The following is a 12,860-nucleotide window of genomic DNA, read 5'->3' as shown; positions in this document are numbered from 1 at the left end:
GCGGAGTGTATGGCAGTAGGTTGACTTTGGGTGACAGGGGAAGGTAGCAAGTTAGAGGCAGGTATGTGCAGGTAGCCAGTAATGTGAAGCTGATGTGGAACTGATCTCAATTAACAGGTATATATTACGCCCACGGATCGGAAAGGTCAATAATTCCTCGATACAGGTGTACACCAGGCATTAATCCTGTCATTGCGAGAGGTCTGACCAAGCTTCATAAATGTAGGCGGTAATAACAGGGTATTGGGTAAGGGTTAATACCATATACTCAGCGATCCACAAAAAATTAATGGTGGCAGTATCTTATGTGTTGCGTGGACGGTTCAGTCGGGTAATGTAGGTGGGGGTTGTGGCAGTGGGAGTGAGAATTGAATGATGTGCGGTAGATACTGATAACACTGACTGAGCCGTTCCCACAGCACACGAGAAATCGCCCAGCGGAGTGGAAGTAGAGTTATATATGTGTAACCCTGTATTACCTTTTTTTTTTTTTTTTTTTTTTTTCCAATATAAGGAGGGCTTGGTATGTGGGAGGGGCCGAGTCCATGCTACTGTATTTCAGATTAGTCAACAGTGCTGCCGAGGGACTCTAACAAATACCACTGCCAAGACAGTTGACTGTACAGTAGATGTACATTTTCTTTGCATCATCGTCATCATCATCATCATCACCATCATAATCATCATCATAACTGTAGATAAACAGTACCATACACAACGATGTCTTTATTGATTTGTATATTTTATTAATTTATTATTTTTTTCTACCACCTTCAGAATTAATGCTGGTAGTCACTGTACATACTTGCAGTTTAAACTGCACTTATTAATATATTTACTCTTGATTCTAAGACGTTTAAAACAACTCCCAAATAACTGAGCTGCTGAGTGGTTAGGGCTGCAAGCAACGAAGCTGCCAACCCGATAGCTCCAGGGATCGAATCGTGGTTTGGGCAGGTGGCGCCGCTGGACTCAGGTGTGCATCCAGCCTTCATGTGCTGGTGGGCAATATGAGTACCCAGGGGTAACATCTAGGCGTAGGCTACTGTGCTACTCTGCATCATGTACTGCCCTTGTACCCCAGAGTACTGGATCAATACCCTGCCACAGGTCCCAAGACCAAGTTACAGAGATAAGCTCCGCCACAAAGCGTCTCATGGCGTAAACCCCCATCAGTAACTTAAAATCTGGCGTATACGTGTTACCCTCCAAAGCTTTTGTTTTCTTTAGTGAATTGCTAAAAGAAGACAATATCCAGCACATACTTTCCTAGTAGGCAAATAGTCCCAAGCTCATCAGAATATGATCCCGGTGGACTGCAGGCTGGAGTTACTCTCCCCTTGCAGGTCCATCCAGCTCACGGGGGATACGGTGGGAGTTGAGGGACGTATCTGCAACTGGACAAGTGGAAACGACCGCCAATATCAGTGCCACCGCACGAAGGCGTCCCACCACTCCCAATCCAGCTCTACAGTACACCTTCGTAAAGCTTGAATTTTAATTTACCTCACTTGCAAACATTGTCACAGATAATTATGTCACTTATCCAACTCTTATTACATACATGTTTTTATGAAAAAGGTGCGTTTATTTATTTATTTTTTCTTTTACCTTGGTCAAGATTTTCATCCCTTTGCAACTCTTTCCACCAAGCTCAATGGAAAAAAAAAAAAAAAAATGTACTACGGCTCCACATCCTATCCATAGCACTTTCTCGTGATAAGCATTGTATTCTGTCGATAATGTGTTGTTCGAGCACCTTAACTTCAGCTAGAATTTCTTTTTATCTTTCTTTTGCAGCATATTTCACATGCCTTAGTGGCAGAACGATACACTGCGACATTACTTTCCTCTCCCAAGCACTTCTTCGTGATTAGTGTCGTAGTCCAGCTCTGTTGTTACACCATCTGCATTTGAAATGGAGAGATGACAGTTTTAGGCCAAATGAAAGAGAATATAGTTTAGGTATACTGTAATGACACTGCGTCTTTGCATCCTTTCCAAATCGCTTCTTCGTGACTAGCACCATATTCTAGTGCTAATCCATTGTTACAACACTGTATTGAAGACAGACATATGGCAATTTTAGGCCAAGTTAAAGTGAAAAGAGTAGAGTCAGAATCCTTTATAAATATGACTCAGAATACAACTTAGGGCCCGAATTCCAGTAAGGTGATTTCAGGTACCCTATATTTAGTGATTTCAGGTCCAATAAGGTGATTTCAGGTCCAATAAGGTGAGTTTAGGGCTCATTTGCATCCAGTCAAGTCCATTCAGGGTCATTCAGGTCCACTTAGGTCACTTTAGGTCCATTCAGGCTTATCCAGGTTCTTTCAGGTCTAGCTAGGTTACTGTAGGTCCATCTACTCGTAGCTCTCACTTCAGGTCGCCAAGTCACTTCAGGTCCAGTTAAGTCACTTCAAGTTGTCAAGTCACTTAAGGTCCATTCAGGTCCAGTTTAGTCACTTCAGGTCCATTCAGGTCCAGTTTAGTCACTTCTGGTCCATTCAGGTCCAGTTTAGTCACTTCAGGTCCATTCAGGTCCATTTTAGTCACTTCAGGTCCATTCAGGTCCAGTTTAGTCACCAGGTCCATTCAGGTCCAGTTTAGTCACTTCAGGTCCAGTTTAGTCACTTCAGGTCCAGTTTAGTCACTTCAGGTCCATTCAGGTCCAGTTTAGTCACTTCAGGTCCATTCAGGTCCAGTTTAGTCACTTCAGGTCCATTCAGGTCCAGTTTAGTCACTTCAGGTCCATTCAGGTCCAGTTTAGTCACTCCAGGTCCATTCAGGTCCAGTTTAGTCACTTCAGGTCCATTCAGGTCCAGTTTAGTCACTTCAGGTCCATTCAGGTCCAGTTTAGTCACTTCAGGTCCATTCAGGCCCAGTTTAGTCACTTCATGTCCATTCAGGTCCAGTTTAGTCACTTCATGTCCATTCAGGTCCAGTTTAGTCACCATGTCCATTCAGGTCCAGTTTAGTCACTTCATGTCCATTCAGGTCCAGTTTAGTCACTTCAGGTCCATTCAGGTCCAGTTTAGTCACTTAAGGTCCATTCAGGTCCAGTAGTCGTTTCATGTCCCAGCAAACTCAGTAATATCGCTTCCGGTCCATCCAAATCCAACAAATTATTTAAGGTCCAGCCAAGTCACTTCAGGTCCAGTTTAAAGTCCCTTCAGGTCCAGTGAGACCCAGTTATATCACTTCAGGTTCAAACGGGTCCTTTCAGGTCTCTTCAGGTCTGGACTGAAGGGACAAGAGGGAAATTTCTCGTCCTGAAGGGGTTAAGGTATCCGGTGCCCCTCCAGCACGATGACGTCATTTTTAGTTCATTCACTTTAACCTGGCCGAGAAAAAGATAAACTACGGCTGTGTAATCTCTCCACAGCACTTCTTCGTGATTAACATAAGATGGAGAGAGAATTTTCTGCCTAGTTTAAAGTGAAGAATTTACAAACAGGCCATCTTATTGTGTGTAAACAAACTCTGGCATTATTTACAGCAGTAGTAACAGCCTCCATTATTAACAGCAACGGCCTTCATTATAATGAAGGCCGTTGCTGTTAGTAATGAAGGCCAGTGATGCTAATAATTATTAGCATCAATGGCTTTCATTATTTACAGCAATGGCCTTCATTGTTGACAACAACGGCCTTCATTACTAACAGCAACGGCCTCATTAATAACACAATAGCCCCCGTTATCTGCAGCATCAACCTCCATTATGAACAGCAACATCCACCATTATTAACATCCTCCACACAAACAGCCTCCATTATTTATCATTATACACAGCCTATGGTTACTCCTGTTTATATTTAATTTTTGTTACCGTCAAACGCTATTAAATTACTGAGTGTTAATTGCCTCTAATATCTCTTCAGTTTGTCGGCGCGTTTATTTTTTTAGGCTTAGATAAATGAACGAAGCTAAGGAGTGTCGAAGCATCCATTGTCTTTCGTTCTGCATACAAAAAAGAAATTTTATTTACGAGAGGAGCATTATGCCATTTTGACTTTGCAGGAAAGAAGTGTCAGGGAAAATGTAAAATCTTTACGTGTATTTTTCTTGTAAAAACAAGTCTAGATAAGTTGGTGACAATTTGTTTCCATATTTTGGTGTCGGAGGAAAGGCGGAGAAACATCACAAAGGAAGGAGATGGGGGAAAGGCGGGGAGTAGGGAGGGGGGTGATTTCAGGAGGAGGCATGGGGGAAATATATGCCTTTTCCTGATTCTCCATACATCCCTCACGTCCCCACCCTCCTGCCTGTTCTCCAAGTCACATTTATCATCCAGGTCCTAATTCATCAAAAATAAATAAACAGGTAGGCATATATATATATATATATATATATATATATATATTTATATATATATATATATATATATATAAAACGAGAAGGGAGGGGGAGGGTTGGGGTACGGTGGTTTTAGGGGGATGGAGGGAAAGGGGATGCCGTACTTCCTAAGCCGTCTCAAATCTTCCCGCCAATTCATTAAATGTCCCAATAACTCTTACGCACATGAACTAATTAAAAACACCGCGTCAGTATACCGAACATGAAATATTACATCGCAAACGAAGTGATGTTTAGTTTTGCAAGAGTCAGTTATAGATACTCTTTGTATTTTTAAAACTCTACCCAGCTGAGCAGACGCATTGCAATAAGTCACCTCTTGTGACGTCCTGTCTTTGACGGTGGCCTCAATTATGTGCATAGCGATATGTTCAAAATACACAAAATGTAGTCCAGATTTTTCGTATGTGACTAGTTTGAATTTGTGAAAGACTTGAATTTGGTGGATATAGGGTTGTAGATACTGAATTTAGTAATAAATAGGTTGTACCGCGAAGGGAGACGCAGCCCAAGCCAAGGCTGGTTACGTGGCGGGGTACTTGCCCCATTTCTGAGACAGGCTAGGTAGTGAAAGGAACGCGGCGTGAGTATCCTACAAAATTTACTAATATGTGGTGAATTTTATGTGCGAGTTTTTACATAGATTTGTTACTTCAGTAATTGTAGTTATGTAGAGGTAGATATAGTAAAGGATTTATGTGAATTTTGTACAGGAAATGCGTGCCGGCTCGGAGTGGCGCCATCCAGACGGAGTGACTCCTACTGGACGAGTGACGCCATCTTTGTTTTATGTTTTTTTTTAATGGTGTTGTTACATATTTTAAAGTATTTTTAGAATGATTTAGTATATTTCGATGTATCCTTGAGCTTTTAGTTGTATTTTATATGGATTTTTCGCTATGATCACAACTATTGATGACTTCATTGAATTTATCAGAGACGCGTGGAGCTGCAGAGGTTAAATACGCCCTCCATTAACCTCTTCAGTACGAAATATAATTCACAAGTTGAATATAAATTGCCCAGCCGTGCTCCCAACTACCCAGCCGTACTCACGGGTCCCAACCGCCCAATCGTGCTTCTGACCTCTCACCCATGCACCAAACTGCCCACCCACGTTCCCAGCAGCCCACCCATGCTCCCGACAGCCCACCCACGCTCCCAACTGCCCACCCATGCTTTCAACTGCCCAACCTCGCTCCCAGCTGCCCATCCACGCTCTCAACTGCCTATCCACGCTCCCAACTGCCCACCCATGCTCCCAACTGCCCACCCATGCTCCCAACTGCCCAGTCATGCTTCTGACTGCCCACCCATGCTCCCGACTGCCCACCCACGCTCCCAACTGCCCACCCATGCTCTCAACTGCCCAACCACGCTCCCAGCTGCCCATCCACGCTCTCAACTGCCTATCCACGCTCCCAACTGCCCACCCATGCTCCCAACTGCCCAGTCGTGCTTCTGACTGCCCATCTATGCTCCCAACTGCCCAGCCATGCTCCCAACTGCCCATCCACCCTCCCAACTGCCCAGCAATGCTTCCAACTGCCCATCCACGCTCCCAACTGCCCATCCACGCCCCCAACTTCCCATCCACGCTCCCAACTGCCCATCCATGCTTCCAACTGCCCATCTACGCCCCCAACTGCCCAGCCATGCTCCCAACTGCCCAGCCACGCTCCCAACTGCCCAGCCACGCTTCTAACTGCCCACTCACGCTCCCAACTGCCCACTCACGCTCCCAACTGCCCACTCACGCTCCCAACTGCCCACCCACGCTCCCAACTGCCCACCCACGCTCCCAACTGCCCATCCACGCTCCCAAATGCCCAGTCATGCTTCCATCTGCCCAGTCATGCTTCCGTCTGCCCAATCATGCATCCATTTGCCCACCCATGCACCCAACTGCCCACTCACACTCCCAACAGCCCAGTCATGCTCCCATCTCCCCAGTCATGCTCCCATCTGCCCATTCATGCTTCCATATGCCCAGTCATGCTTCCATCTGCCCAGTCATGCATCCATCTGCCCACCCGTGCTCCCAACTGCCCAGTCATGCTCCCAACTGCCCAGTCATGCTCCCAACTGCCCACCCACACTCCCAACTGCCCAACTATGCTTCCATCTGCCTAATGATGCTCCCATCTGCCCTACCATGCTCCCGTCTGCCCAATCATGCTTCCATTTGCCCAGTCATCTCCCATCTACCCAGTCATGCTTCCATCTGCCTTACCATGCTCTCAACTGTCTAACCATCCCCCCTCTAACCAGGGAGACTTTGTTGGACAGTCTGGGGCTTGGTTAAACTGTTACATGTATGGTTAGATAGTTGGGAATGGCTAGGCAGGTTAGGAGCATGGTTAAGCAGTTAGGAACATGGTTAGGCAACTAGGAGCATGGTTGAGTAGTTTTGAACATGAGTAGGTAATTAAGAAAGTGGTAGAGCTGTTAAGAGCATGTTCAGGCAGTTAGGAGCACAGTTGAGCAATTAGGAGCATGGCTAGGCAGTCAGGGCATGGTTATGCAGCTTGGAAGATGTCTAGGCAATAAGGAGCATGACTAAGCAGTTGGGAGCAGTTTGGTTGGACAGTTGGAAAGATGGTGGGACACTTGGAAGCTTGGTCAGATAGTTGGGAGCATGGTCAGATAGTCTGGGGGCATAGTCGGACGTTCGGGGGCATGGTTGGATGGCCAGAGGCATTCTGTCTTTATCGAGGTTCGATATAGCTGACCCTACTGAATGTCAGCTATACTGAACTTTTGGGTGTAATGTTACTCTTACCCTAATTGGTATGATAACAGCGAGGGTTCACCATGTAAGAGACAGTTTTTAAGTCTGTATTTGCTGTAGGTTAACTACTTTTGTCTTGTAAAGACATGAATTTTTCCCAAGAAATTTAGTGTACAATATTCTGTATACAGTAATCTGTTACCTTGTTTTCCTTAAGATTTAATTTTAGGTGCCCTCCCCCTCCCCCTTTTTTTTTTAAATGATTCCCAATATTTGCTTTAACAATGACTCAGTGAGGAAAAAAAAAAAAAAATGTGCCTGCAAGTACAGTCATCCCTCCTTATTTTTGTTCTTAGTGTTTGCAGGGTAGGTTAGTCATCCCTTCTTATTTTCTTCTTGCTATTATGGATTCTGTTACAATTCTTTTATCTTTTTTTTTTTTTTTTTTTCCATTTTGCACATTGTGTTTCAGCTCCCTCCTGATTTGTGATTTTACCCTCTGCAGATCCTGTTTTGTCATCCTTCCATATTTGTGTTATTCTGTTTGCTGATTTGATGACAGCTGCCCTGTAGTTTTTGCAATTAAGCTTTTTGTTGATCTCCCTCCATATTTTCGGGTTTGCTGATTGCGGATTCTGTTAATTTTCCCTCCATATTTGTGGTTTTGTTTTTTGCAGACATCCCTTCATAATTATAGTATACTCTCTTTCTATATCAGATCAGTTGGAGGCAACCCAGATCTGATAAAGCTTCCAGTAAATCTGATGGTTCCCCCTGAAGTGGGATTTCAGGCACATAATGGAAAATAAAGAAGTGAAATAGCATATTCCAGTACTAAAAATGAAAACTGTATGCATCCTCCATGTATTTACTTGGCCCATAATTTCACATGCTTGTCACAGCACTTCATGACTAGCCTAGGTGGTGGAAAAAAAATGCTGCCAACATTGGTAACTGTACTGAGTCCTTCCAGACACTGGAAGTGATTCAGATTGATCCTGTATGCCAGTGTTGTCCAGAAGGTCTGCATGTTTTTTCCCATTGACCAGATGGTATCCAGTATGTACAACAGTATGTCCATGGACGCCAAAGTGTTCATTAAATCAGATACCGGTATCTGATCTGGTGCGGTACATTCAAGCTAGGGTTTACTGTATTTGCATTTTTGTTTTTTGTGGATGTCCATCCACATTTGCTGTTTTGTTTTTTTGCAGATGTCTCTCCATGTTGCTCAGTCTCTGGCAGCCTCCTTATTCAGTCCCTTATTCCTGCGATCACACCCTATGACCTTGTTCCAAGTGTTTGTTGATCTGCCTCTCGCAGCCCTACCCTCTACGTTCACACTTCTCTCAGCAGTGTACTGTAGTTCTAATGTTAATCTCATGTTACAGCTCGGCATTCAAGATGGAGAGATGGCAGTTTTTGTGCTTAGTTCCCGGTAATTTTGTTACAGTTCTGCATTCAATATGGAGAGATTGTAGTGTTACATTTAAAGTTAAAAAGAATGTACTGTAGTTTGATTTGACATCTAATTTATCCATTCTGTTGCAGGTACTGTACTATACTGTATTGATGTGATAGTGAGATCCAGCCAACCAACGGGCAACACATGGGGACTCGACTAGAGGCGTATCGTCCCCTTGCGGGTTCTTCTCTTCAGTTAAGGTGGGATTTTAGTGACATGTCATTTAGTTAATCCCTTGACTCTGCTGGAGAGAGATGCCTTCATATGGTAGCACAGATATAGTCAGGTGACTTGAACTTTTAAAATTATGTTAGTTAACACACTGAGTTAATGTGGTAGTGGAGAGGGATGCCTTCATGTGATGGCACAGATATGTGGCTTTACTGCCCACTTACAGCTCACAGCTCCCCAGTTCTCAGAACAAAGGATGGTGGATCACTGGAGAAGGGCAGCTTCAGCCTGCAATCCACTGGGGTTTCATCCAAATGAGCCTGTTGCATCAAGAACAATCATTTCAGTCTGATGCAGTCAGGCTATCTTCAGATGATATGATTCACTCAAACTGGAGGGATGACACTGTAGCCTTCATTAATACTTTCACTTCTAGAATGCTTTCCAAAACAGAATTAAATTAACAGTAGCAGGAAACAGAATTAAATTAACAGCAGCAGGAATGTAGAGAGTGAGAGCAGTGCGAGTATAAGTGGTTGGGGAATGGCTGGGAGAAGAAGAGATGAGAGGAGGGAGGAAGAGATCAGTAGGGCGGAAGTAGTGGAAGTGATGAAGAAGATTAAGTTGGGAAAGGCCCCAGGAATTGATGGAGTGTGTGGTGAAATGCTTAGGTATGGAGGTGAGATTGTTGTGGAGTGGATATGGAAGTTGTGTAGATTGGCTTGCGAAGAGGGAAGGGTTCCAGAGGACTGGAAATCAGGTATAATTGTTCCTTTATACAAAGGAAAAGGCGAGAGAGAAGTATGTGGTAACCATAGGGGTATTTGCCTTCTTAGTGTGACTGGTAAAATATATGGTAGAATACTCATTGATAGGGTTAGGCATATGACAGAGGAGCTAGTTGGAGAAGAAAGGGGGATTTAGGAAGGGAAAAGGGTGTGTAGATCAGATATTTGTTCTAAGATGTTTAGTGGAGAAGTATCTAGAGAAGGGAAGGAAAGTTTATGGTGCCTTCATGGACTTGGAGAAAGCTTATGACAGAATAGATAGGCAAGGTATGTGGAAGGTATTAAGAATATATGGAGTGGAGGGGAAGTGGCCCTAATGAATGAGGGTGAGATTTGGAAGCTTCCGGTGTTGCTGTTTGCTGATGATACAGTATTGTTGAGTGAAGATGAATGGGAGTTGCAAGGTTTGGTGAATGAATTTGGGACAGTGTGTAGGAGGAGGAAGCTGAAAGTTAATGTAAACAAAAGTAAAGTTATGGTGTTTGAGAGGAATGAAGTCACAGAGTGTGCAGTGAGGTTGGATGGTGAGGATATGGAGAATGTGAGTGCATTCAAGTACTTGGGTAGTGTGATGAGTAAGGATGGAACTTTGGGGGATGAAGTACGTGAAAGGGTACAGCAGGGAAGGAAGGCTGTTGGCACACTGAAAGCAGTGATGAGAAATAGGGAGGTGAGTATGGAAGTTAAGAAGTCACTGCATGATGGTATTGTGATCCCTACCCTGACGTATGGAAGCGAGGCGTGGACCTTGCAAGAGGGGAACAAGTCAAGAGTGAGAGCAGTGGAAATGAGTTACTTGAGAGGAGCATGTGGAGTGACATGGAGGGACAGGTTGACGAATGAAGAAGTGAAGGAACGTTGTGGGGTAGATGTGGATGTGGTTGAAAAGATTAGGAGAAATACACTGAGGTGGTTTGGACATGTGGAGAGGATGGAGAATGAAAGACTGACTAAGAGGGTGTATGTAGGTGAGGTGGAGGGAGGGAGAGGGAGGGGTAGACCGAGGATGAGGTGGAGGGATGGAGTTGAGAGGTATATGAGGGAGGGGGGGGTGAGTTGGGGGGAGGGGAGTCAAATGGTGGGTGACAGAGTGACTTGGAGGCGTTTTGTCTGCGGCCACCCTTTGCGGGATTAGGGCGTCGGGCTATAGATAGATAGATAGATAGAGGGGAAGTTGTTGAGTGCTGTGAAGAGTATGGAAGAGGGAGCTAGGGCTACGGTGTGAGTGAATGGTGAGCTGAGTGAGTTCTTTGATCTCAATGTGGGACTGAAACAGGGTTGTGTGATGTCTCCATGGCTGTTTAATATATACATGGATGGGGTTGTAAAGGAGGTGCAAGGTAGGGCAGTGGATGTGGGGGTGGCTCTAATGAATGAGGGTGAGATTTGGAAGATTCCGGTTTTGCTGTTTGCTGATGATACAGTATTGTTGAGTGAAGATGAATGGGAGATGCAAGGTTTGGTGAATGAATTTGGGACAGTGTGTAGGAGGAGGAATCTGAAAGTTAATGTAAACAAAAGTAAAGTTATGTTGTTTGAGAGGAATGAAATCACAGAGTGTGCAGTGAGGTTGGATGGTGAGGATATGGAGAATGTGAGTGCATTCAAGTACTTGGGTAGTGTGATGAGTAAGGATGGAACTTTGGGGGATGAAGTGCGTGAAAGGGTACAGCAGGGAAGGAGGTTGTTGGTACACTGAAAGCAGTAATGAGAAATAGGGAGGTGAGTATGGAAGTTAAGAAGTCACTGCATGATAGTATTGTGATCCCTACCCTGACGTATGGAAGAGAGGCATGGACCTTGCAAGAGGGGAACAAGTCAAGAGTGAGAGCAGTGGAAATGAGTTACTTGAGAGGAGCATGTGGAGTGACGTGGAGGGAGGTTGACAAATGAAGAAGTGAAGGAACGTTGTGGGGTGGATGTGGTTGAGAAGATTAGGAGGAATACACTGAGGTGGTTTGGACATGTGAAGAGAATGGAGAATGAAAGACTGACTAAGAGGGTGTATGTAGGTGAGGTGGAGGGAGGGAGAGGGAGGGGTAGACCGAGGATGAGGTGGAGGGATGGAGTTGAGAGGTATATGAGCGAGGGGGGGGTGAGTTGGGGGGAGGGTAGTCAAATGGTGGGTGACAGAGCGACTTGGAGGCGTTTTGTCTGCAGCCACTCTTTGCAGGATTAGGGCGTCGGGCTGTAGATAGATAGATAGATAGGAATAAAAGATGAGGTGTCAGACTGAATTGATTACGTTTGTATAGGCAGGCCTGAGTCATGGATGTGTTAATAACTGTGGAAAAACAGGCATTCATAGGTAGCAGTTGCATTTTTCTAGGCTTTTTTTTTTTTTTTTTTTTTTTTTTTTTTACAATATAGATGTGAAGTCAAACCATGGTCAAAACAAGGTTGTTGAATGCATGGTATGCTTCATGCCTTGATCTGTCAGATGGGATGAGATGGAAATTTGGTGAGCAGTGGAGTGGGGACAAGGAAGTGTACCCTGGTAAATGGGTCTTGTATGCTTATACCCTTTTTTCACAGATTTGGCCTCAGCCTTTCAGTGATGAGGTACAGCAATAGATTAGCACTAGAATATGATGCTAGTCATGTGCTATGAAAGGATGTTGAGCCACAATATTGCCTTATTTTGCCTCTGAGCTATGTGCAATAAGCTGGAAAAGGAAAATAATCTGGACCAGGTTAAGGTAAAACAACTAGATGTTTGAATGCAGTGAAGCTGATACTAATGTTTATATCATTGACCATGCCTGCATATCTGGTTCTTTCTACTTGATGGCAGATCCCATTGTGTCACAGTCATGATCCATGACCCTGATCAGTCCCTTTACACAAAGACTAGAGTCTGTCTTGTCTATAGCAGACACCTTAATCCCCTAAGGGGTGGCCATAAATAATCGCTTCTGTCAACCTGTTCCCTGCTATTTGTTTGCCCTCCCTCCAACTCACATTCCCCTCTCATATCTCTCCACTCCATCCCTCTACCTCATCCCCCTCCACCTCACTCATACATTCCTAGTCAGTCTCTTATTCTTCATCCTATCCACATGGTCATACCATCTCATAGTAGTTTCCCTTAAGTTTCAGTAACATCAGCATCAATACCACAGTGTACCTTTACTTATTTGTGTCTCTCTATGTAACTCCACATGCTTCTCCCATATAACTCATTTCCACCACTTTCACTCCTGATTTGTGTCCTTTCAACAGGATCCGAGCTTCGCTTTTGTAGTTTAGAGTGAGGAATGCAATACTGTCTTGCAGCAAATTTGTTTACTCAGTCCCTTACTCAGAAGGTCTTCACACGCAATTTCATTTTATGTCTTCATTGGTCTGT

The 12,860-nt window shown here is 44.3% G+C and overlaps 1 protein-coding gene across 1 annotated transcript in view; it reads right to left on the bottom strand.

The window, feature by feature from the left end:
- Nucleotides 1-2,595, bottom strand: part of LOC145393690 (uncharacterized) — a 32,648-nt gene extending 30,053 nt beyond the window's left edge. Inside the window, exons 1-2 of the mRNA XM_080267737.1 lie at nucleotides 2,467-2,595; nucleotides 922-998 (exon numbers count right to left, since the gene is read on the bottom strand). Coding sequence (XP_080123863.1) covers nucleotides 922-998; nucleotides 2,467-2,595 — 206 coding nt within the window. The remainder of the gene's footprint in view (nucleotides 1-921; nucleotides 999-2,466) is intronic.
- Nucleotides 2,596-12,860: the final 10,265 nt, after the last annotated feature.

Source organism: Coenobita brevimanus, chromosome 25 (assembly GCF_032717465.1).
Source record: "Coenobita brevimanus isolate Jiangsu-jjx chromosome 25, ASM3271746v2, whole genome shotgun sequence".
Classification (NCBI taxonomy): Eukaryota; Metazoa; Arthropoda; class Malacostraca; order Decapoda; family Coenobitidae; genus Coenobita; species Coenobita brevimanus.
This window is presented reverse-complemented; position numbering and strand designations above follow the sequence as displayed.